At 40.1% G+C, this 26,956-nt stretch overlaps 1 protein-coding gene across 2 annotated transcripts; it reads left to right on the forward strand.

The window, feature by feature from the left end:
- The first annotated feature begins 1,199 nt into the window (after nt 1–1,199).
- Nucleotides 1,200–25,315, forward strand: LOC146695742 (interferon-induced, double-stranded RNA-activated protein kinase-like). 2 transcript variants are annotated; one of them, XM_085478128.1, is made up of 17 exons: nt 1,200–1,376; nt 9,725–9,857; nt 9,958–10,047; nt 11,036–11,100; nt 11,294–11,357; nt 11,578–11,651; nt 11,791–11,854; nt 14,029–14,102; nt 14,242–14,305; nt 16,997–17,070; nt 17,173–17,289; nt 17,410–17,535; nt 17,607–17,808; nt 18,076–18,219; nt 23,530–23,628; nt 23,729–23,791; nt 24,277–25,315. In XM_085478128.1, the coding sequence occupies exons 1-17, from the start codon at nt 1,276–1,278 to the stop codon at nt 24,412–24,414; spliced, it is 1,692 nt and encodes a 563-aa protein (XP_085334254.1). In that variant the 5' UTR covers nt 1,200–1,275; the 3' UTR covers nt 24,415–25,315. The 2 variants fall into 2 exon arrangements, with proteins under 2 accessions (XP_085334254.1, XP_085334255.1); XM_085478129.1 differs by lacking the exons at nt 11,294–11,357; nt 11,578–11,651.
- The last annotated feature ends 1,641 nt before the right edge of the window (nt 25,316–26,956 follow it).

Here is a 26,956-nt window from a genome sequence, read left to right on the forward strand (position 1 = left end):
ACTGATAGTTTCCACTTTCTCTTTTGTATCAGACATACTGAGACAATATTCGGGATAAATAACCATGAAAAACAATTTATTTATTCAGTTTAGCGGTTTACACATCACATCATTATAATCATTGAGCCCGTTTCACTTGAATTGTCCACTTGATGGCGCAGTAGAGCAAATGAATCATCACAATGCTTCGAACCATGAGTCGACCAGTTGGATGGGAAGCTTCAGTTCATCATGAGGCTTCATCTCACCATCACTACCATACAGCAATGTTACGACTTAGATTATATCTTATAACTCATAACTCTTATGTTAGCTGCCCTCAGTAGCATACTGTCTGAAATATTCGATGGCTGCAATAATTCTTTAAGTGTTATTTTTTCCTTGGTATTCTAATTTCACCGAAGTTTACTAAACTCAACAAACTTAATATTACTTACCGGGACATTTATTCTGTCCTCATTTTCTTTCACCGAAAAATTGTTTCCTGCAGTGCCGTCTTTCGTGCTTGGCTCTCCTACCTTTGCTAACGTGATGCACGTAGCGCAGAAGCCGATGCTGCATTCACTTACACTCGGATATCTGAGCTTCACCGTGAAAACATAATCGGACATTTGATATTTGATTGAATTTTATTGTTTTGCCTTTGGGGTGGCACCTGGGGTGGCCAGTCTGGTTGGGGGGGTGGCCTGTGCCCCCCCCCAGGCCACCCCGCTGGACACGCCACTGTCTGGTGGCCAAAAACATGAAGAGCAGCTAGAATCTAATATTCATAATGAACTGCTTCATTATGATTGCCCACTCTACACAACAGAATTGACATTTTTTGTTTGATATCATGTGACAGTTCTGTTTGACATTGGGCTGATATTGTGCTTTAAACATGTATCTTTTTTGGGGGGATGAAAAATTATGTTATGTCTTTTTTAATAATAAATCATTTTTATGAATATACCTTACTTGTTTAAACATGTGCCATGGTGTGTTTTCATTTTGCTTGTGACTTGTTGATGTTTTTTAATAATAAAAAAACACACAATATATAAATGCTTATGCTGTGAGATCCCTGCCCCCACGTGATTATGTAATTAACCAGTGGGCAGGTACGTTTGTCTTCTGACATAATTGATCACGTGACTCTCCGACGAATCAAGTCTCGAAGTGTGTCACGTAAGGAACGTGCCCTCACTAGCCGGCGGTGGTGGGAAATTTAGATCTGTGTGTGAGCTCTGCTGTACTATAGCAAGTATTTGTCCGACCAGGGTTTCGCGATTTAAGATGGGCAAGAATAAGTACACAACACGATTGAAAAAGTTTGCACGGAGGAACGATTTGAAGCTGGAATATGAGAACGTTTTAGAGAGACCTGGTGAGAAAAGGTGAGCTAAAACCGGATAAATGTGTTCGGCAGCTGCAATATATTAAAGAGGGTATGCTGCCATATTGTGCATTGGGCCATGCAAGTGCTAAACCAACTACTAAGTCCTTGTAGTCTTATATTAGTTTAATAATAGCTATTTGGTTTAACTTGGAATACGCGGGACTCGCTGTGATACACAACGGCTGTGTTGTCGGAGCCCATTACTTCGCACAGTCCCGAAAAATCACTGCGGTCAAGTGAGCCCTCACTTACGAAGTCGCAGTCAAGCTAGCCGCCCCGCCAGCCGCACCTAAAATGTTGTTGCACTACTCTTACGCATATTACGGTATAGGTGCCGACTGGCTTAGAGACGCAGTGTTTTCTGTCCTGACACTATTTTACTTCACAATCCACTCCCAGTTTTGGTTAATCTCCACTTTCACCCCTGTGATCCACAGCCCAAATTACTGTATGATTCAGAGAAAATTAACAATAAAATTTACCCAATTTACTCAACTATACTTTTAATGTCCTCATCTTTGAGCTCAGATTACAGGAAAACTGAAAGAGGTGACGCAGATATTTCACTGGATTCTGACTCTGGGTGACCCCCACTCTGCATGCTGTGATCCACAGCCAAAATTACTGTACGGTTTTTGAGAAAATTGATAGTAAACTTTGCACAATTTACTCTACTGTACTCTATATATTATCATCTTTGAGCTTAGATTACAGGAAAACTGTAAGAGGTGACGCAGATATCTCACTGGATTATGACTCTGGGTGACCCCCACTCTGCACCCTGTGATCCACAGCAAAAATTACTGTACAGTTTTTGAGAAAATTGATAGTAAAATCTTCCCATTTTGCTTTACTGTACTCTACATATTGACATCTTTGAGCTCAGATTACAGGAAAACTATAAGAGGTGACGCAGATATTTCACTGGATTCTGAATCTAGGCTGTCGCCACTCTGCACCCTGTCATCCACAGCCAAAATTACTGTACAGTTTTTGAGAAAATTCATGGTAAAATCTTCCCATTTTGCTTTACTGTACTCTACATATTGACATCTTTGAGCTCCGATTACAGGAAAACTGTAAGAGGTGACGCAGATATTTCACTGGATTATGACTCTAGGCTGTCTCCACTCTTCACCCTGTGATCCACAGCCAAAATTACTGTACGGATTTTGAGAAAATTGATAGTAAACTTTGCACAATTTACTCTACTGTACTCTATATATTCTCATCTTTGAGCTTAGATTACAGGAAAACTGTAAGAGGTGACGCAGATATCTCACTGGATTATGACTCTGGGTGACCCCCACTCTGCACCCTGTGATCCACAGCAAAAATTACTGTATGGATTTTGAGAAAATTCAAAGCAAAATCTTCCCATTTTGCTTTACTGTACTCTACATATTGACATCTTTGGCCTCAGATTACAGGAAAACTATAAGAGGTGACACAGATATCTCACTGGATTATGACTCTAGGCTGTCGCCACTCTTCACCCTGTTATCCACAGCCCAAATTACTGTACGGATTTTTAGAAAATTGATAGTAAACTTTGCACAATTTACTGTACTATACTCTATATATTCTTATCTTTGAGCTCAGATTACAGGAAAACTGTAAGAGGTGACGCAGATATTTCACTGGATTATGAATCTAGGCTGTTGCCACTCTTCACCCTGTGATCCACAGCCAAAATTACTGTACGGTTTTTGAGAAAATTGATAGTAAACTTTGCACAATTTACTGTACTGTACTTTATATATTGACATCTTTGAGCTCAGATTACAGGAAAACTGTAAGAGGTGACGCAGATATCTCACTGGATTATGACTCTAGGCTGTCGCCACTCTTCACCCTGTGATCCACAGAAAAAATTACTGTACGGTTTTTGAGAAAATTGATAGTAAACTTTGCACAATTTACTCTACTGTACTTTTAATATTCTCATCTTTGAGCTCAGATTACAGGAAAACTATAAGAGGTGACGCAGATATTTCACTGGATTCTGACTCTGGGTGACCCCCACTCTGCATGCTGTGATCCACAGCCAAAATTACTGTACAGTTTTTGAAAAAATTGATATTAAAATCTTCCCATTTTGCTTTACTGTACTCTACATATTGACATCTTTGATCTCCGATTACAGGAAAACTGTAAGAGGTGACGCAGATATTTCACTGGATTATGAATCTAGGCCATCTCCACTCTTCACCCTGTGATCCACAGCCAAAATTACTGTACGGATTTTGAGAAAATTGATAGTAAACTTTGCACAATTTACTCTACTGTACTCTATATATTCTCATCTTTGATCTTAGATTACAGGAAAACTGTAAGAGTTGACGCAGATATCTCACTGGATTATGACTCTGGGTGACCCCCACTCTGCACCCTGTGATCCACAGCAAAAATTACTGTACAGTTTTTGAGAAAATTGATAGTAAAATCTTCCCATTTTGCTTTACTGTACTCTACATATTGACATCTTTGAGCTCAGATTACAGGAAAACTATAAGAGGTGACGCAGATATTTCACTGGATTCTGAATCTAGGCCATCTCCACTCTGCACCCTGTGATCCACAGCCAAAATTACTGTACGGATTTTGAGAAAATTGATAGTAAACTTTGCACAATTTACTCTACTGTACTCTATATATTCTCATCTTTGAGCTTAGATTACAGGAAAACTGTAAGAGGTGACGCAGATATCTCACTGGATTATGACTCTAGGCTGTCGCCACTCTTCACCCTGTGATCCACAGAAAAAATTACTGTACGGTTTTTGAGAAAATTGATAGTAAACTTTGCACAATTTACTCTACTGTACTTTTAATATTCTCATCTTTGAGCTCAGATTACAGGAAAACTGTAAGAGGTGACGCAGATATCTCACTGGATTATGACTCTGGGTGACCCCCACTCTGCACCCTGTGATCCACAGCCAAAATTACTGTATGGATTTCTGATAAAATTAAATCCTATTCCATTACCAAACAAAATGAGTTCATTGAAGTATTTGCTTAACTACAAGAAATGTCTTTCCACACACAATTTAAATTTTTCAAAATGTCATTCACACACCACCTCAAGTATCAACTTCAGTTTTAGACATTATTTATTCAGTGCTTAATCACAACAATAGTCAACTTAAGGCACTTACATAATAAGTTAAACCTTACAATAATACATACAGAGAAAAACCCAACAATCATATGACCCCCTATGAGCAACAGTGGGAAGGAAAAACTCCCTTTTAACAGGAAGAAACCTCCGGCAGAACCAGGCTCAGGGAGGGGCGGCCATCTGCCTCAACCGGTCAGGGTGAGAAATTACATTTCTCAGATTACTGATTTCTCATATTACTACTACACAGTTTAGATACACTCAACAAAAATATAAACGCAACACCTTTGTTACTGCTCCCATTCCCCATGGGATGGACGTAGAGACCGAAAATTCATTCCAGATACACAATATAACCATCCCTCCCAAACAGTGGTCACAAATCAGTCCAAATGTGTGGTAGTGGGCACATCTGCCATATTGAGATAATCCATCCCACCTCACAGGTGTGTCACATCAGGATGCTGATCTGACATCATGAGTAGTGCACAGGTGTACCTCAGACTGCCCACAACAAAAGGCCACCCTGGAATGTGCAGTTTTGTCTCACAGCAAAATGCCACAGATGTCACAAGCAATGAGGGAGCGTGCAATTGGCATGCTGACAGCAGGAATGTCAACCAGATCTGTCGCCCGTGCATTGAATGTTCATTTCTCAACCATAAGCCGTCTCCACAGGCGTTTCAGAGAATATGGCAGCACATCCAACCGGCCTCACAACCGCAGACCTCGTGTAACCACACCAGCCCAGGACCTCCACATCCAGCAGGTTCACCTCCAAGATCGTCTGAGACCAGCCACCCAGACAGCTGCTGGAACAATTGGTTTGCACAACCAAACAATTTCTGCACAAACTGTCAGAAACCGTCTCAGGGAAGCTCAACTGCATGCCCGTCGTCCTCATCGGGGTCTTGACCTGACTCCAGCTCGTCGCCGTAACAGACTTGTGTGGGCAAATGCTCACATTCGATGGCGTCTGGCACGTTGGAGAGGTGTGCGCTTCACGGATGAATCATGGTTCACATTGTTCAGGGCAGATGGCAGCTGAGAATGTCCCAGTTCTTGCATGGCCAGCATACTCACCGGACATGTCACCCATTGAGCATGTTCGGGATGTGCTTGACCGGCGTATACGACAGCGTGTACCAGTTCCCACGAATATCCAACAACCTCGCACAGCCATTGAAGTGGAGTGGACCAACATTCCACACGCCACAATTGACAATCTGATAGACTCCATGCGACGATGTGTTGCACTGCATGAGGCAAATGGTGGTCACACCAGATACTGACCGGTTCTGGGTCCCCAGACCCCCAATAGCGCAAAAAACTGCACATTCCAGGGTGGCCTTTTGTTGTGGGCAGTCTGAGGTACACCTGTGCACTACTCATGATGTCAGATCAGCATCCTGATGTGGCACACCTGTGAGGTGGGATGGATTATCTCAATATAGCAGATGTGCCCACTACCACACATTTGGACTGATTTGTGACCACTGTTTGGGAGGGATGGTTATATTGTGTATCTGGAATGAATTTTCGGTCTCTACGTCCATCCCATGGGGAATGGGAGCAGTAACAAAGGTGTTGCGTTTATATTTTTGTTGAGTGTATCTAAACTGTGTAGTAGTAATATGAGAAATCAGTAATCTGAGAAATGTAATTTCTCACCCTGACCGGTTGAGGCAGATGGCCGCCCCTCCCTGAGCCTGGTTCTGCCGGAGGTTTCTTCCTGTTAAAAGGGAGTTTTTCCTTCCCACTGTTGCTCATAGGGGGTCATATGATTGTTGGGTTTTTCTCTGTATGTATTATTGTAAGGTTGAACTTATTATGTAAGTGCCTTAAGTTGACTATTGTTGTGATTAAGCACTGAATAAATAATGTCTAAAACTGAAGTTGATACTTGAGGTGGTGTGTGAATGACATTTTGAAAAATTTAAATTGTGTGTGGAAAGACATTTCTTGTAGTTAAGCAAATACTTCAATGAACTCATTTTGTTTGGTAATGGAATAGGATTTAATTTTATCAGAACAGTACAGTACAGTAATTTTGGCTGTGGATCACAGGGTGCAGAGTGGAGACAGCCTAGAGTCAGAATCCAGTGAAATATCTGCGTCACCTCTTACAGTTTTCCTGTAATCTGAGCTCAAAGATGTCAATATGTAGAGTACAGTAAAGCAAAATGGGAAGATTTTACTATCAATTTTCTCAAAAACCGTACAGTAATTTTGGCTGTGGATCACAGGGTGCAGAGTGGCGACAGCCTAGATTCATAATCCAGTGAAATATCTGCGTCACCTCTTACAGTTTTCCTGTAATCGGAGCTCAAAGATGTCAATATGTAGAGTACAGTAAAGCAAAATGGGAAGATTTTACCATGAATTTTCTCAAAAACTGTACAGTAATTTTGGCTGTGGATGACAGGGTGAAGAGTGGCGACAGCCTAGATTCAGAATCCAGTGAAATATCTGCGTCACCTCTTATAGTTTTCCTGTAATCTGAGCTCAAAGATGTCAATATGTAGAGTACAGTAAAGCAAAATGGGAAGATTTTACTATCAATTTTCTCAAAAACTGTACAGTAATTTTGGCTGTGGATCACAGGGTGCAGAGTGGGGGTCACCCAGAGTCAGAATCCAGTGAGATATCTGCGTCACCTCTTATAGTTTTCCTGTAATCTGAGCTCAAAGATGAGAATATATAGAGTACAGTAGAGTAAATTGTGCAAAGTTTACTATCAATTTTCTCAAAAACCGTACAGTAATTTTGGCTGTGGATCACAGGGTGAAGAGTGGCGACAGCCTAGAGTCAGAATCCAGTGAGATATCTGCGTCACCTCTTATAGTTTTCCTGTAATCTGAGGCCAAAGATGTCAATATGTAGAGTACAGTAAAGCAAAATGGGAAGATTTTGCTATGAATTTTCTCAAAATCCATACAGTAATTTTTGCTGTGGATCACAGGGTGCAGAGTGGCGACAGCCTAGATTCATAATCCAGTGAAATATCTGCGTCACCTCTCATGGTTTTCCTGTAATCTGAGCTCAAAAATGAGAATATATAGAGTATAGTACAGTAAATTGTGCAAAGTTTACTATCAATTTTCTCAAAATCCGTACAGTAATTTTTGCTGTGGATCACAGGGTGCAGAGTGGGGGTCACCCAGAGTCATAATCCAGTGAAATATCTGCGTCACCTCTTACAGTTTTCCTGTAATCTGAGGTTAAAGACGAGGATATTAAAAGTACAGTAGAGTAAATTGTGCAACTTTTACTATCAATTTTCTCAAAAACCGTACAGTAATTTTGGCTGTGGATCACAGGGTGAAGAGTGGCGACAGCCTAGAGTCAGAATCCAGTGAGATATCTGCGTCACCTCTTACAGTTTCCCTGTAATCTGAGCTCAAAGATGAGAATATATAGAGTACAGTAGAGTAAATTGTGCATATTTACTATGGATTTTCCCAAAAACCGTACAGTAATTTTTGCTGTGGATCACAGGGTGCAGAGTGGAGATGGCCTAGATTCATAATCCAGTGAAATATCTGCATCACCTCTTACAGTTTTTCTGTAATCTGAGTTTAAAGATGAGAATATATAGAGTATAGTACAGTAAATTGTGCAAAGTTTACTATCAATTTTCTCAAAAACTGTACAGTAATTTTGGCTGTGGATGACAGGGTGCAGAGTGGCGACAGCCTAGATTCATAATCCAGTGAAATATCTGCGTCACCTCTTATAGTTTTCCTGTAATCTGAGGCCAAATATGTCAATATGTAGAGTACAGTAAAGCAAAATGGGAAGATTTTGCTATGAATTTTCTCAAAATCCATTCAGTAATTTTTGCTGTGGATCACAGGGTGCAGAGTGGGGGTCACCCAGAGTCATAATCCAGTGAGATATCTGCGTCACCTCTTACAGTTTTCCTTTAATCTAAGCTCAAAGATGAGAATATATAGAGTACAGTAGAGTAAATTGTGCAAAGTTTACTATCAATTTTCTCAAAATCCGTACAGTAATTTTGGCTGTGGATCACAGGGTGAAGAGTGGAGACAGCCTAGAGTCAGAATCCAGTGAAATATCTGCGTCACCTCTTACAATTTTCCTGTAATCGGAGCTCAAAGATGTCAATATGTGGAGTACAGTAAAGCACAATGGGAAGATTTTGCTATGAATTTTCTCAAAATCCGTACAGTAATTTTGGCTGTGGATGACAGGGTGCAGAGTGGGGGTCACCCAGAGTCATAATCCAGTGAAATATCTGCGTCACCTCTTACAGTTTTCCTGTAATCTGAGGTCAAAGATGAGGACATTAAAAGTATAGTTGAGTAAATTGGGTAAATTTTATTGTTAATTTTCTCTTAATCATACAGTAATTTGGGCTGTGGATCACAGGGGGGAAAGTGGAGATACACTAAAAATGGGAGTGGATTGTGAAGTAAAATAGTGTCAGGACACAAAACACTGCGTTTCTAAGCCGGTCTTCACCCATACCGTAATATACGTAAGAGTAGTGCAACCACATTTTCGGTGCGGCTGGCGGGGCGGCTAGCTTGACTGCGACTTCGTAAGTGAGGGCTCACTTGACCGCAGTCGAAAAATCTGGGCTTTGACAAGTCGTGTTTTGACGTAGTTGACTGTGGCAATGACCTCGCTTATTACATTATTTAACTTGGGATTCAGTTCTTTCTTTTCATAACCAAACCATGTAAAGAGAGAACTTTAAGAACTTAATATAGCCACTACACTGACCATCAAAACGATGAAAAAGCCTCCGTGGCTTCACATTTCTGCGATCGGCATGATCAAAATTTCGCCCTTCTCTGACAGATTTGTCATGTTGTGCTCGCTCCTGCAACATCATCATCCCCAGAAGTTTCCCCGCGGTTATGTTGCCATGTCCTCGCATAGCTCTAGAAACATTCAGTTATCACTTATCGCTATTTCAGGTGACTACCTTATGAAGCTCATAAAGTAATCAAAGCAAAGGGTGGCTATTTTGAAGAATCTAAAATATAAACCGTTTTTTGAGTTGTTTCACACTTTTTTTTGTTTACTACATAATTCCATATGTGTTCATTCATAGTTTTGATGCCTTCGGTGAGAATCTGCAATGTAAATAGTCATGAAAATAAAGAAAAACTGTTAAATGAGAAGCTGTGATCAAACTTTTGAGTTGGAGTACATCAGCAATGTTAATTAGAGCTTTTAAAATTCTTTGTCAGAGTCATCATGAGGGCTGTGATCAATGGGCAAAGGTTTCCTGATGGTGAGGGGAAGAACGCTGAAAAAGCAAAGCAGAACGCAGCTCAAAATGCCCTGAAAAGTTTGAATGAGAAGGAAAATCTAATCGTGGAGGTAAGATGGTGCATGTGCCTGTATATGGAACACGTTTCACAAATTTGTTGCTCTATTCTTAACAATGATGTCATTTCTGAAAAATCTGTTTTTCTTTCAGATGAAGAAAAAAGATTCAAATGCGCAACGTTCTCACCTGAAATGCAGAAAAACTCTGTTTGATGGTATATCTGAACGCAAAACTAACTGGGTGAGTAGCAATACATTATAACCTGTGCTGGTTTAAATCAAACACTAACTTGTATGCATGGTGGAGCATGTAACTTGGAGCAAACAGTGGATCTTATTATTACTGTAAATGTTAAGGGGTCAAAATGAAGTACCAGGAAATACTGTCTGACTTGTTAAGATCCAGTGACTACGAAGGCCATTTGAGTCTGAATTTGCACACAAAATTACCTTCCAGTTTACAATGCATGTGTGACCCAGAGGAAGTACTGTTTAGATAGAGAAGAGCCATAGGCATAGTCAGTTCACAAAGTTTAATGCTAGTACAAAACAAACGTTTTATACATGTAACAGTAGCACCAAGAAAACAATGAAATTAGTAATATTTAGCCTTTTTTTTTTTTTTTTTTTTTTTACAAGCTTTTTTTTTTTTTTGTAATTCTGAGCATTTTGTAGTCTGGTGTTTTGGAAAACTGTAAATGACCAAAAGTAATAACGACAAATAAAAATAAAGTCTTTATTATTGTTATTTCTTTTTTTGCATAAAACTTTCCTACTCCAAATTTGCACACACATTTGTTTGTGCACACTGTTTGTAAATCAGGCCCATTGTCATGTTCAAGAAACCAGTTTGAAATTGGTTTAATCTTGATGGGCGTGGCTACCAGTGTGGTCTGCTGCTGCTGTTTCAGAGATGCTCTTCTACCTTTATGCTTATTTGAGTTAATGGTGCTTTCCCTTCAACACAAAGCATTATTGACGTTCTCCCCTGGCATCAGCTAGACCTTTTCAGAGAACTACCACTCACTGGATATCTTCTCGGTTCCTGGCGGTTCTCTGTAAACCATAGATGGTTGTGTAGGAAAATCTCAGTAGATCACTTAAATTATAAGACCGACCATAAATAAATGCATTGAGTTGTTGCCTGCAAATGTAATTAACATAACATACATAGATTTTAAGGAGGACGATATGGTACAGAAGTTAAAGACTTTCTGCTTGTGTTTCAGGTGTCGCCCTTCGAAGTGTTTCAAGATGGCGCCTCAGCCACGCTGCCCACGCCACAGACTGAACCGTAAGTCACAAACTGAAAGCAGTGGTAGATTTGTGAAAATGGTAGACTAGACTGGTACCTGTCCAGGATGTACACTGTCTCTCGCCTTATGACAGCTGGGTTAGGCTCCTGCCTCCCTCAACCCTGATGAGGATAAGCAAAAGAGAGAAAAAGGATGGAGTGTTTACTAATTTACCTCTTTGTTTTCTCCCAGGGATTCCTGTGGTGCTTCATCAGAACCTGTGGCGCAGACCTGTAATTCGTCAAAAAACTCCAAGGTTCAGGTCTTGTATTACTTTTCACACTAACAGTGCTATTTTGAGTAAAAACTTTAAAAGCTGCAGTTCACAGTATTTTAAAAAAGATACTGTGAACTGCAGCTTAGTAGTTCAATGATTTAAGCAATTTTTAGGTAATTCATGCTACATGCTTTGGTGTCTTTTTTTTTTTTTTTTCCTTTCTTTTTTTACACTATGCACTCTGTATTGTTTTGTCAAGGATATGTTGTGTCCTGAAGAAAAGGGTTCAGGAAGCTCCCCCAGTGACATGTCAGTTGATTCAGTAATCTTCAGGTATGGAAAATAAAAATATGAGAATGCCGTATAATCAATATTATCACCTTCTGTTCAATTGCAACCCGCAACCCTGAGGAGGATAAGCAAAAGAAAAAGGATGGAGTGTTTACTAATTTACCTCTTTGTTTTCTCCCAGGGATTCCTGTGGCGCTTCATCAGAACCTGTGGCACAGACCTGTAAATCGTCAAAAAACTCCAAGGTTCAGGTCTTGTATTACCTTTCACACTAACAGTGCTATTTTGAGTAAAAACTTTAAAAGCGGCCAGTGTGTCTGAGTGACTCCAAGGTCCAGTCTGAAATCCTCCTAAAAACAAGAAGATCAAAAATTGAGTGAAACCTGAAGAAACTGACAGTAAAGCTTGACAACACATTTGATGTTTCACGCACACTGTCCTATTTTAAATCAAACGTGAATATTAGAACAAAAACAAGTTCTTTTTCTAACTTCAGTGTTTTACTATGGGAATTGCCTTGGCAGAGCAGGTCAGCCACTAATCAGAAGATCGGTGATCCCACGCTGCCTCCTGGCTGCATGCCAAATATCCTTGGGCAAGATACTAACCCCATGTTTGCCTACTGGTGGTGGTCAGAGGGCCCGGTGGCGCCAGTGTCTGGCAGCCTCGCCTCTGTCAGTGCGCCTCGGGCAGCTGTGGCTACAACGTAGCTTGCCATTGCCAGTGTGTGAATGTGTGTGTGAATGACTGAATGTAGTGTAAAGTGCTTTGGGGTCCTTAGGGACTGAATAAAGCGCTATACAAATGCAGGCCATTTGCACCAGCGTGCGTCTGCTCTTATATAACAATCATTAGCTTACAGCTTTATGTGTTTAAGGTATGTGCTAACTAAAAATAAAGACAAGATGATAGTTTATTAAACTTTTAATGAAATTTGCAGATTGTTTCAGTGGAGTTTAATAAACTCAGCCGTCTGCTCCTGACTACCTAAAATATAACAGGACACTGGAGTAAATTCTCGATCATCTCACACTTCTGTTTAATGTTTATTTAGCTGTGAGAAAACTATAACTTTAATCTCAGCCAAACCGATTTACTCAGAAACTAATAAAACACTGAAAAAAGCCAAACACCAACATTTTTAAATGATCTGAACGACTTACATTCTTGCTTGTAAATATCTTAAGTTTATTTTGTGACCCAGAAAGATTAATATTTAAACTAAGTAGCTGACGCCATTGTTGGAATTGGCTGGGCCACGCTATGAATTCTGGGATAGGTTGGGCCATGAAGGATACACCCGACCCATCCTTCAAATCTGGGGAAATGAAGGCCGCATTTGGAGGAGTCTTCAAATTTGGACAGTCTTCGTTGTGTTGCTGTAACGTAATCGGCCTACAAATGCGGCCTCCGAAGGATGCGGCCCCTGAATTTGGGCACAGCTATGATACCGGAGACTGCTGCTTCTTTTTCTTCTTTCATGTTTGGTGGCAGCTGGCATCCTTGTACATGCAGTGCTGCCATCTTATGTTTCAGTACGTTATTACACTTTTAAATCCTACTAGTTATTCCTGCATTTTGCAGGATCTTACAAAGCTTCAGACACGTCGACTATTAAATTAGTGGTTGACGATTTTGATAGTAGACGTAAATGTGACAAGTCGACTAATCGTGGCAGCCCTACTGGATTTTTGCATAGTTAACCCTGGCTCAGGCAGTGCTGAAATCTAGTGCCTAAGGTCTGACCTGAGATCCTTTGCTATACCTGGTGTAGTCCTGGAGCGTAGCTTCAGGGGGCTGGTGCAGTTTGGGAATGGGCTATATCTCCCATAGTGAAACACCGAGCAAAGGTAGAAAAAGAGCGCTTGGTTACTTAACGTAATCCCTGGTTCTTTGATAACAGTGTTTCACCAGCACTTTCATCCTTTACTTGCGGACCAAAAGAAATCTACTGAGAATGAGTCAGGAGGGGCACGGCTCGACAGATCTGTCATGGACAGACAGGGTGTCACTGGAGCTTCCATAGTTAGTCACACCAAGGTGATTCCCATAGTGAAACATCTCACTCCATTATCAGAGAATCAGGGATTACGTTAAGTAACCCAACATTGCTATTTATATGCAGTAAATATTGAATTACTTTAATTTACTGTTGCTTTATATTTTCTAGCAAAATCTTCTGTATTTACTCAAATTTGCAGAGCAACAAAAAGCTTATATGAAGCCCAAAATCTGTGAATATCTATTCAGACATGCTACTAAGCTGCAGTTCACAGTATTTTAAAAAAGATACTGTGAACTGCAGCTTAGTAGTTCAATGATTTAAGCAATTTTTAGGTAATTCATGCTACATGCTTTGGTGTCTTTTTTTTTTTTCCTTTCTTTTTTTACACTATGCACTCTGTATTGTTTTGTCAAGGATATGTTGTGTCCTGAAGAAAAGGGTTCAGGAAGCTCCCCCAGTGACATGTCAGTTGATTCAGTAATCTTCAGGTATGGAAAATAAAAATATGAGAATGCAATATTATCAATATTATCACCTTCTGTTCAATTGCAACCCGCAACCCTGAGGAGGATAAGCAAAAGAGAAAGGATGGAGTGTTTACTAATTTACCTCTTTGTTTTCTCCCAGGGATTCCTGTGGCGCTTCATCAGAACCTGTGGCACAGACCTGTAAATCGTCAAAAAACTCCGAGGTTCAGGTCTTGTATTACCTTTCACACTAACAGTGCTATTTTGAGTAAAAACTTTAAAAGCGGCCAGTGTGTCTGAGTGACTCCAAGGTCCAGTCTGAAATCCTCCTAAAAACAAGATCAAAAATTGAGTGAAACCTGAAGAAACTGGCAGTAAAATTTGACAACACATTTGATGTTTCATGCACACTGTCCTATTTTAAATCGAACGTGATTATTAGAACAAAAACAAGTTCTTTTTCTAACTTCAGTGTTTTACTATGGGAATTGCCTTGGCGTACCCAACTATGGAAGCTCCAATGACAACCCATCTGTCCACGACAGACCTGTCAAGCCGAGCTCAGGACTCCGCCCCCTTATTCTAACTCGCCGACCAGCGCCTCCTAACTCATTGTCGCTTTCTTACCGTGAAAAACTACTTTGAGTTTCCTTAGCGTGTCCAGGCTAACTTGATTAGGTGCTTAACAGTTCTCCATTGTCCTCTATAGGAGTATATCGCAGAACAGTTTTTCCAGTCCCAGTTTGGATTATGGTAAATCCTTTGGAAGAAGTCCACTTATAGTTACACTCTATTAAACAGCTGTGTCGTGTCAGGCAAGTTGTTCCAGCAGTTCCTGGTTTTGTTTGGCGAGATGGCTCATGTTTGTGTCAGGCAATTGCGTTACAGCGAGTCTTGTATGGTTGCTAAACATGCTCAGTCCGCCAGTAAACATGCTTTACAGGCGGACCCCATGAGAGTCTTTGGGACATGTGGACAGAAGTGCTGGGTTCAGAATATCAGATCAGCTGTTTGTTTCCTGGGCCTCCCCTGACAAGGGCGGGCTCCTGTAACGCCACAGGCTAGCTCATTGGATTGTAGAGGCCATAGCTCTGGCTTACAGCTCTAAGGGCTCATAGGCCTCCTGGGACTCCAAACTCATTCTACCATTGGTATTGTCACATCCTCAGCTTTGTTCAGAGGTGTATCAGTCCAGGATATATGTGCCACACATTTGTATTTTTGTGGGCTGGATTTTAGGGCTGCTACAAACGACTATGTTGATAGTTGGCTAGTCAACAGTTTTTTGGGGGGGGATTAGTCGACTAATCAGATCATGCGTACATTGGACGTAAAACGTACAGCTTATTGCACCAGCAGCGTCTGCTCTTATATAACAATCATTAGCTTACAGCTTTACGTGTTTAAGGTATGTGCTAACTAAAAATAAAGACAAGATGATAGTTTATTAAACTTTTAATGACATTTGCAGATTGTCTCAGTGGAGTTTAATAAACTCAGCCGTCTGCTCCTTGCTACCTAAAATATAACAGGAAACTGGAGTAAATTCTCGATCATCTCACACTTCTGTTTAATCAGTTTTCTGTTTGATGTTTATTTAGCTGTGAGAAAACTATAACTTTAATTTCAGCCAAACCGATTTACGACTTACATTTTTGCTTGTAAATATCTTAAGTTTATTTTGTGACCCAGAAAGATTAATATTTAAACTAAGTAGCTGACACCATTGTTGGGATTGGCTGGGCCACGCTATGAATTCTGGGATAGGTTGGGCCATGAAGGATACACCCGACCCATCCTTCAAATCTGGGGAAATGAAGGCCGCATTTGGAGGAGTCTTCAAATTTGGACAGTCTTCGTTGTGTTGCTGTAACGTAATCGGCCTACAAATGCGGCCTCCGAAGGATGCGGCCCCTGAATTTGGGCACAGCTATGATACCGGAGACTGCTGCTTCTTTTTCTTCTTTCATGTTTGGTGGCAGCTGGCATCCTTGTACATGCAGTGCTGCCATCTTATGTTTCAGTACGTTATTACACTTTTAAATCCTACTAGTTATTCCTGCGTTTTTCAGGATCTTACAAAGCTTCAGACACGTCGACTATTAAATTAGTGGTTGACGATTTTGATAGTAGACGTAAATGTGACAAGTCGACTAATCGTGGCAGCCCTACTGGATTTTTGCATAGTTAACCCTGGCTCAGGCAGTGCTGGAATCTAGTGCCTAAGGTCTGACCTGAGATCCTTTGCTATACCTGGTGTAGTCCTGGAGCGTAGTTTCAGGGGGCTGGTGCAGTTTGGGAATGGGCTATATCTCCCATAGTGAAACACCGAGCAAAGGTAGAAAAAGAGCGCTTGGTTACTTAACGTAATCCCTGGTTCTTTGATAACAGTGTTTCACCAGCACTTTCATCCTTTACTTGCGGACCAAAAGAAATCTACTGAGAATGAGTCAGGAGGGGCACGGCTCGACAGATCTGTCATGGACAGACAGGGTGTCACTGGAGCTTCCATAGTTAGTCACACCAAGGTGATTCCCATAGTGAAACATCTCACTCCATTATCAGAGAATCAGGGATTACGTTAAGTAACCCAACATTGCTATTTATATGCAGTAAATATTGAATTACTTTAATTTACTGTTGCTTTATATTTTCTAGCAAAATCTTCTGTATTTACTCAAATTTGCAGAGCAACAAAAAGCTCATATGAAGCCCAAAATCTGTGAATATCTATTCAGACATGCTACTAAGCTGCAGTTCACAGTATTTTAAAAAAGATACTGTGAACTGCAGCTTAGTAGTTCAATGATGTGAACAATGAAAGTTCATTGATTTAATTCATGCTACATGCTTTGGTGTCTTTTCTTTCTTTCTCTTTTTTTACACTATGCATTATATTGTATTGTTTTGTCAAGGATATGTTGTGTCCTGAAGAAAAGAGTTCAGGAAGCTCCCCCAGTGATATGTCAGCTGATTCAGAAATCTTCAGGTGTGGAAAATAAAAATATGAGAATGCAATATTATCAAAATTATCACCTTCTGTTCAACTGCTTTAAGAAATTGATATTTAATAAAAGATTTCTGTCAACAGTAATTCACAGTTTGACTACGTAGAGAAGCTGGGTAAAGGAGCTTTTGGTCGAGTAGTCAAGGTAAAAGATAAACTGGTGGAAAAGTATTACGCAATAAAGATCATCCGCTGGAACGAGTAAGTGAAGTGTTCTGTAATATTGCATGATTTCACTGCGTGCTTTATTGGTTTATATTGTTACAGTTAGTTATAGTAAAGTTGTATGATTCAGTTTTTTTTCCCCCCTCTTTGAATTAGAAAAGCTCTACGAGAAGCCATGGCGTTGTCAGACCTCGAGCACCCTAATATCATTAGATACTTCTCGTGTTGGACGGGGTATTCAGGATACCAGTCAGACAGCACTGACGAAAGCTGCAGTACACAGTAAGACTTGTGAAAGTAATTCTTCGCTTCTTTTGTATCATTTCACTGTTTGATCATTCATCCTGTTTTAGGTCTTCCACTGGTTCACCCAAGAAGTACCTCTACATTCAGATGGAACTGTGTGACACCAGAACACTTCTAGACTGGATAGAAGACTGGTATACGAAGAAATCAAACTCCAAGAGAAGAGAAGAAAGTCTGACCATTGCTCAACAGATGGTCGGTGGTATCGAATACATTCACTCCAAGAAGCTCATCCACAGAGACCTGAAGGTGAGCCAGACGAAGCAGATAACGGGCTAACCACAGGTAGCGCGCGCGCGTGTGTGTGTGTGTGTGTGTGTTAAAACCTGACAACAAGGTGTAATGTTCGTATGTGACTTTACGTTTCTAAAATTATTCGGTTTACTCTTTTACCGAAATCCACAGAAACCCAGAGATTCTCACTCGTTACTGTTTATTGCAACACCACACCAACACTCCCACAGCCTCACAGGATGTAACAATTGGTCACATGTTTGCTTTGTTTCATCCGGCTAGCCTGCCAACATCCTGTTTGGGCAGGACACAAAAGTGAAAATCGGAGACTTTGGACTGGTCACTGCTGAGAACGACGACGATGACAAGTCCCCGATCAAGAGAACTGAGGAGAAGGGAACACCATCATACATGGCTCCTGAACAGGTGAGTCCGTCGACATTATTATGCTAATTTCCAGCTGCTCCATTTTATTTTTGGGTTCTACTAGAGTAGCTCTGCATTTTGAAAAAGTATCCTCTCTTCCTGCAGCTTAGTTCAGTTCAGCCTTCACTTCTGATTGGCTGCTCCTTGCAAACAAAATCAACAGCTAGTTGGGCACACAGATCTGCTTAAAGGTCTGTGTGCCCAACTAGCTGCACACAGATCTGCCTTTAAGCAGATCTGTGTGCATGAGATGACCGTATCAGGAATAACCCTGCTCACTGACATCATACAGAGCAAATAATCTGTCTTAATTAATCCTAAAATTGAATTTCTGTCTCAAAGGGATAACTTCTATATTTCGTAGTATCATAATAATCATCAGTTTGAATATATCTGTATCATTGTTATTCAAATTTATTCTACTCTTAAGTGGTATCTGTCACTGAAGCCTTTGATGACTGGATTAGTGAAATGATGGTGACTTCATGAGTACAGGCTCTGTTGTAATAAGTCATGGTGAAGAAGAATTCAGTGTATTGTTTCCTCCACCAAGGAGGTTCTGTTTTTGGTAGTGTTTGCATACATGTTGTTCTGTCTGTAAACACAACAGCTTTAAAACGTTTGAATATATTCTGATAAAACTTTGTAGACGTGTAGAGTGGAGTCATCTTAACAACCCATTCAAATGTGGCATACATCCACCAAGTTCAAGTTTATGATTTATTGCGATGTATTTAAAAATTTACAAAAAGCCTTATAACTATGATTCTTATAAGTGTGGTGTGTATCGTCAACATAAAGTATTGTAAAAAGATTAAAAATAAATCATTCTTGACCTCTGATCTCTCAAAGTTCAATAGAGTGATCGGATGTTCAATTGATGATATTTCCATAGAGCTATTTCTTGAAACTATGTTTTTATGGACAACATATAGGGAATCATGCAATATATTTGCCAAAAGTATTTGCTCCTCTGCCTTGACTCGCATATGAACTTGAGCAATATTCAATTCTTAATCTATAAGATTTGATATGAAGCCGTTCTTTGCACCTGGACAAGCAGTGTGTCTATAGGAGTGTGTTTATTGAAAACTGGCTCGCATTTACCGCTCTCATCTTTGTATGGGGGTTGAGGTCGGGACTCTGTGCCAGCCAGTCAAGTTCTTCCACACAAAACATGCTCATCCATGTCTTAATGGGCCTTACTTTGTTCACTGGTGTTGGAACAGGAAGGGTTTATCCCCAAACATTTTCCACAAAGTTGGGACCATAAAATTGTCCGAAGTTTCTCATTATGCTGAAGCATTAGGAGTTCCTTTCACTGGAACGACTTCCTGAAAACCAACCCCACGCCTCCACCAGACTTTACACTTGGCACAGTGCAGCCAGACAAGTACCATTCTCCTGGAAACCACCAAGGTGTGATTCGTCACACCAGAGAACACGTCTCACTGCTCTAGAGTCCAGTGAAGGCGTATTTTACACCACTGCATCTGTAAGGCTTGGATGCAGCTGCTCAGCCATGAAAACTTATTCCATGAAGCCGCATTGATTTTAAGCTAATCTAAAGGCCACATGAAGTTTGGAGTTCTGTAGAAATTGACTCTGCAGAAAGTCAGCAACCTGTGTGCACTGTGTGCGTCAGGATGTGACTGGAACATCTGAATTCAGTGATTTGGATAAGTGGTTTAGTACTTTTGGCAATACAGTGTATAAAGAGATTCTAAATAACCCATTACTTGATCTCCGATTCCTTCAAAGTCAAATGAGGTCAGACTTTTATAAAATGTCTTTAAAAATATTTAAAACGTTGCTTAAAATTGTACTGTTTGTTTATACGTTTTCCATTTAGGAAATGATACTGGTATATGTGGCTTCTAAATATCACATTATAGTTTACATCCAAATATGTCACATTTAACCTTTTGACCTCACTTTTGCATTTTACATCTGCATTTCTTTCACATTGACCCCACAACATATTATATCTTTAAAGAACACGTCAAGAAAAAGATTGAACTGCTTAGTTAGTTAGAAAATTGTATTATTACATAATAAGCCCGGGGCTCTAATTTCTCAATGATGCAACTAAAAAAAATCATCCAGTCATTCGATTAAAAAGAAGAAAAAAAAAAAAGTCTCTGCTACTCTGAAAATCTCCATGTAATCAACAACAAACGCACATTATGCCCCTATCGTGGTCTAAACCAATCAGAGATAGTAAGGGAGAGGACCTCTGATTGGTCCTGGGGTCCGTTCTTCGTACCTCGCTAAGTAAGTTAGCTGGATTTGATTGTTGACGATTTTGCGTGATCTTGGATCGTTCGGTTCTCCGAAGCTCATCCGGGTTCACTTTATGTAAACAGGATTAGATCGCGGCCAGTCGGGTATGTCCGCTTCATTTATACGAAAGCAACAGCGATATTTTACCACTGTTTTGCCATAAATAAATATTATCAATGTAACTAAAGGTAATGCAGTATTTGATTCTTTTATTGATTCCATACAGATACATACAGGTCATTTCCTAAAAAAGGGAAATGTGCTATTAATCATTCTATTTCATGTATTTGATTATTTCAGATGTAATTCATATTTCAGAGTAGTAATTGTAAATTACGTCGTGTAATCAAGATGAGAGACCACGGCTATAAAAGCGAAGGTGGATTTGGGAAGCCTGTCGCAGCCATGTCCTGTCCGTATACGCGAGCAGCCCATTGCGGAAGGTGCAAGATTGATAAGGAGAGTCCTCAGAATCCAGCGTATATTGCGGGACAGACAGGATCCTTTAGCTCAGCGCGACAGTGTGCTCATAGAGAGATATCGATTTTCCCGTGAGGGTATTATTTACTTAACCAACTTGTTGACGAGGGGGTGCAGGACCACCACCTGTCTTTTTTTCCTCTGCCCTTTTCCTGGTTGCTGTTATAAACAAACAAACAGATTATTTCAGGGTCTCTTTTCAAGAGACTAAAAGCAATATAAGTGATAAATATTACCATTCTGTAGAATATTCTTATATTATCCGCTTACGGATCTGTTGCTATGACAGCAAGTCCCGGATGAGCTTCGGAGAACCGAACGATCCAAGATCACGCAAAATCGTCAACAATCAAATCCAGCTAACTTACTTAGCGAGGTACGAAGAACGGACCCCAGGACCAATCAGAGGTCCTCTCCCTTACTATCTCTGATTGGTTTAGACCACGATAGGGGCATAATGTGCGTTTGTTGTTGATTACATGGAGATTTTCAGAGTAGCAGAGACTTTTTTTTTCTTCTTTTTAATCGAATGACTGGATGATTTTTTTTTTTTAGTTGCATCATTGAGAAATTAGAGCCCCGGGCTTATTATGTAATAATACAATTTTCTAACTAACTAAGCAGTTCAATCTTTTTCTTGACGTGTTCTTTAAAGATATAATATGTTGTGGGGTCAATGTGAAAGAAATGCAGATGTAAAATGCAAAAGTGAGGTCAAAAGGTTAAATGTGACATATTTGGATGTAAACTATAATGTGATATTTAGAAGCCACATATACCAGTATCATTTCCTAAATGGAAAACGTATAAACAAACAGTACAATTTTAAGGGTTGCCGATCAATGTTTCTACTATCGATGCGTAGCCCCTGTTAAGCCACCCAGTGATCTCACATTACTTCATCCAGCTGTACTAATCGTCAACAACGGGTGTGTTCGGAGAACCGGGATAGCGAGCTCAAAGTTAGCGCGATGATTTGATCTTGGATGTAGTAAGCGAGGTACGAAGAACGGACCCCTGGTCCAGATATTCCTTTCGGCCTACGTGTGTGTACGTTTGAAAGTTTAGGTGGATAGACGGGTGAGTAGTAGGGCTGGGTTTCAATAGTCGAGTTTCCAATTAAAGTGGATTTTAGCTTGAATAACGCGATGTTGATTCATTAAATCCTGAATCAATTTTTAAATATTGTTTTTTTGTTTTTTTTTTTTGCCAGAAAAGCCAGGAGCTCACAAAACTATTTGAACAACCACCAAACAGATAAAATAGTAAATGAGAGCAAGTAAACAGATTCCACACAAAGCCATAAACGGAGCGTGGAGCCGACGTATCAGTGAGATGACGGCTTTCTTACCTGATGGCACGAACCCGTTGGGGTTGAAAGTCGTCAGCTCACTGATTCTGAGCAACAAGTTTTGTCCCTCTTCGACCAAAATGTATTTCAAGAACAGTTTCCCATCTCAAATCTGTTTTCTGTATTATTCATTTGCTTATTTACCGTTGTTTACAGCGCTGTCGGGCGCTGTTTTTCTCTTTTCCCCCAAAATGACCTCTGACCAGAAATCCTTAATTTTGCTGTTTAATACTTTGGTATAATTTCTAAAAAAAATAAATATATTGAAAAACTCTTAGCTTGCAGAATATTTTTAAGGTGGTTATCTGATATAAAAAGTCAGGCCAGGAAAATCCCTTTCATGTTTTCTGTGTTTTATCCTCAGTTACTTTGACACAAAGGCATCTGCTGTGATGCTTACATCCCTGATGAAGTCTCACAAGTGTCAGTACTGATAAATGATCAGATTTATAATATTTCTGACTGTGAGTCAAGATTGAATTTAATCAAATCAATTATAGAAATCAGTGACAATACCCAGCCCTAGTGAGTAGCCTAAGCCCTACAGAAGTGGATGTAGCTGTTGGGTAATGACAAGATGAAAAATGACTGAAAACACATTCTATGCCGCGATAAATGCAAGTGTCCCCTCTTCCCACTGCCTTTAAACTGCAGGCAGCAGCGAAACAGGTCGTCAGAGGAGGCCGAGATGATGATTAAGTTTAACATTACCTACAATACTGCCAAAACGCTTTAAGCACAAGCACTTTTTCAGTAACTTATCTTTCTTGTAGAATTGCGCTCCAAAAAAAGAACTTTGTGTTGACAAGATTGTTACAAATTAATATTGCCTGTATGGACAGCAACCCCCCAAAAAAGTGCACATGTAAAAACTGCAGTGTTAATTGATCCGGTTGAAAAATTTGGGTGTGCCTAACTTTTGTGTTGGTGGACCTAAGAAGAACAAACGTTAGGCACACAGTGCAACTGTGGGAAAAAGGTTAGTCTAGAGCTCTGTAAGCTCAGGTTATTCATGCCCAATTATTTACAAATCAGTACCGATTAATACTTATTAACCATGCTTACAGAATTTCTATATGCAAAATACAGTACTATTCCCTTAAATGTAAACACTGACCAGAGAGTGAGCTGCCTTGGTGGAGGTTTGTGCGCTCAGTGCTTCTTGTTATTAATGCTGTTTAACTGCTTTAACACAGAAGGGCAAGAACTACGGCAGAAAGGTTGACATATTTGCTTTGGGGCTGATCTACTTTGAGCTTCTTTGGAAAATCTCCAGTTGTTGTGAAAAGTACAAGGTAGGTTGCTGTGCATGGTAGCTCATAATCTGTAGGAGGTCAAATGTTTTGTCTTTAACTATTCATTAGAAATTTCCTGAACTATATTTCTGAATTTCAGACATGGGAAGACATCAGAAAACAGGAGCTTCCCCAAGAATTTGCATCCACCTTTGACTGGGAGGTACATCAACGTTTTCTCAGTGTATTAGCAAATTTCAGTATGCATTTCTCACGACATGTGTGCTGGCAGAGTAAAGGCTGTGATCCAAAACCTCTCAATTTTTTAGGGTCACTTAGAAATGTATGTGTTTGATTTTAGATGGATTATTTACATCAGTTAACAGAAGACAATTTCCAGCAAACACCTCTCCAGTATTCCAGTGTCTGAAAGGCTAATTAATCATTAGAAAAGGCCTTTTTTTTTTTTTTTTTTTAAGTTGTCACGGAAGCAAGGAAAGTCTGTGGAGCATCAGGACGTTCAGGTTCAAACATGAACATGATGGCAATGAGAACAAAATCAGAAAGGGATGATCATCATATTTAGGGAAATAAGACTCTGGATTTAAAAGATATACACTTAGTGGAAAATGTTGATGAAGTTGAGCTCTAGAAATGGTGCAAATGAAAGATTGTTTCTAATATTTTATTACTCTTTTTATGCTACAGCACATCACCATCAGATCAATGCTGAGTATGAATCCCGAAGACCGACCTGAAGCGTCTAAGGTCATAACAGACCTGGAAGAGTGCGCTAAACGGATAAACGCTGAAGAAATAGCGCGTCGTGGAAGGGCCACTGTCTAAATAGCGGGAATACAACAGAAGAATTTCATCTGCACATGTGGGGGGGAAAAGATCCATTGGTGCTCTTGAATGACTTTCAGAATGATGTCAAATATTTACATGCAACTTACAAATCATAAATGATCGTTTTTAGAACATACCACCAAACATTGAAGCTACAGAAACCTGTAGTTTTCATTTTAAAATTTAAATGACCAGTTCTGCCCATCCTTCCAGGAAGTGTGCAAACCATGCCATTTGACACATGACTAGATATTTTATTGATCACATATTGAATTTACAGTTGCAGGATAAAGAATAAGCATAATATAATATTTTATATTACCACCGGTCCATACTGACTTTTCTTAAAAGTAATGTAGTACGTTACTTAATTACTTGCCAGAGAAAGTAATTTGCTGCACTGCTAGTTGCATTACTTTCGCATTACACCATAAACACACCAACACAAATTTGTGCCCTAATGAGGACACGTGTACAGCCTCATAGTTTTTAGGTATGAACAAAAAGCCGACAACACAAAGCAAAAACATTTCTACTGATTCTATTTTAAAATCATGAACAGGTAGAAACAGAGCTTCATGATGAGACTAACTGCTCATCGATGTCTGTTACTTGTTGAAGTTCAGGCTCTGACCTCTGAGTGGGGGTCGGCAAACTCCTCCATTGCAGTCTGAGGTGCACTGGGATGTGAAGCTTGGGGAAAAATCCTCAGTTTTTCTGACAATCCTTTCTTTTTTCTGTCTTTCTTCTGTCTTAATGTCATTTGCATTTTTAAAAAAATCTTTTTGTCCTTTGTATACTTTCTATATGCATTTATGTCTGTGCGTCACCTGGTGATTGCACCGTTTCCTCTTTTGAGTAACGTTTTCTAAGTCAAATAAAAAGAATTTTTGTTGTTGTTGTTGTCTTTTGTTCTTTGGCCTGTAGGGGGAGCTGTGGCACTGCATAGGTCGGGCAGTTCAAATTGCGGCTGCAGGCTCCAGGCCCTGTCTGCCTGTGGGTAAGAGAGGTTTATTCACAGTGAGAGGGCCAAAGCTGAGGGCGCTGCGTGACATTTAATCATGCCCCTGGCGCATGCTGGATGATTAACATCTCAGTGGAAAACCGCAGTAACAAGTGCCAAACGCAGGATCCCACACAATCACCTGGACCCGGTGCCCACAGTCACATGGGCCCGCTAATCAGCACAAATCAGCTCCTGCAGCTCAGTATGTTACCTCAACAATCTCCACAGTGCAAAGAGCCTTAAAATTTGCTTGCCGCCTGTGGAGAGGCCATAGGTGAAGGACTGATTTCTGTCTTATCAGCTACAGCACTACCTCATTGTGACAGCAGCAGTAAAAGGGGGGAAAGCTCCTGAAAGAAACCACGCAGATCCAGATCCTTATCCTCTCAGCAGTGAACATGGGATATTTTAAACCTCCCTCACTGATCTTCCCCCCTAGACCTTGGGAAGACTCTCGTAGCCTGCATGAATGACTTACAGTAACTTGCAGCTGTTGGTGTTTGCTGAGAAGTGTTAGTAATGCTACTTAAAAGATTTTTAACCACACAAAATGGACGCGAGTAATATTACAGTTCCTTTTTTCACGATGTGATAACTTCGGATATAGAGGCACGTTTGTCTCAGCCCGATAAAGCCCAATATGTTGCATCTCCTGTGAAATATTTGGCTCTTTATTTATAGACACATGTTCACAACTGACCTGACTACAAGGACTAAACGGGTGCTGTATGGAAGCAAAAAAAGGCCTTAAGTGAACGTGAGAAAAACATTTTGTTGGAATCCATTCAAATGCATAAAAGCATCACGATCTGTGATATGTAACTCAACCACACTTAGTGAGCAAATGGAAAAAGATTTGCACAAATAGCAGTATGCAGTATTGCAGGTTCATTGATAAAATCAGTACACGCAAAACGTGTACGTGTGTCCATCCAAAAGTTAAAAAACAAAAACATCACTTCACTATCAGATCACAGAGCTGAGGTTGGGCCACCTTCGCAGTGTGTGGCTGCAATCAGGCTTCATCTTTGTAGTGAACAGTGTGAATTCACAAACCCAAACAACCATCTTATGTAGTCTGCATTTTACAAATGACTCTTATCATCAATAAAATCATTACTTCTTTACTGTGGATTTTAGCACGTAGACACAATTAGAAATTTGTTGCTATTTTCTATTCATTGCCTTTAAATTCTTATTTTTTTCAATTACAATCCAAAATTATTCAAGCCAGTCGACTTTTCTTTTTTTACTCTGCAGATGTCATTTAGATAGCGACTGCATGAGAAAACTTTGAGCTGTTCTTCCTGTGACATTTACACCACCAAAACAATGTACTTTCTCATTTTAGCAGCATCTAAGATAAGAAACCTGGTGTGTCTCCAATCTTCTGCAGCTGTCGCGCTCCTGCGAGCAGGCTTATTGGATGTATTGAGGTCACTTCCTCTGAGAGCACTGTGGGCATTGAAGCAGTGCTTCTAGTCAGTGGCTTGAACCATGTTGCCGGGGGTAAAATGGACTCACAAGTCAGAG

The sequence above is a fragment of the Copadichromis virginalis genome, linkage group LG13 (assembly GCF_057382275.1).
Source record: "Copadichromis virginalis isolate Kocher_CV1m ecotype Utaka linkage group LG13, C_Virginalis_male_GT1.1, whole genome shotgun sequence".
Taxonomy (NCBI): Eukaryota; Metazoa; Chordata; class Actinopteri; order Cichliformes; family Cichlidae; genus Copadichromis; species Copadichromis virginalis.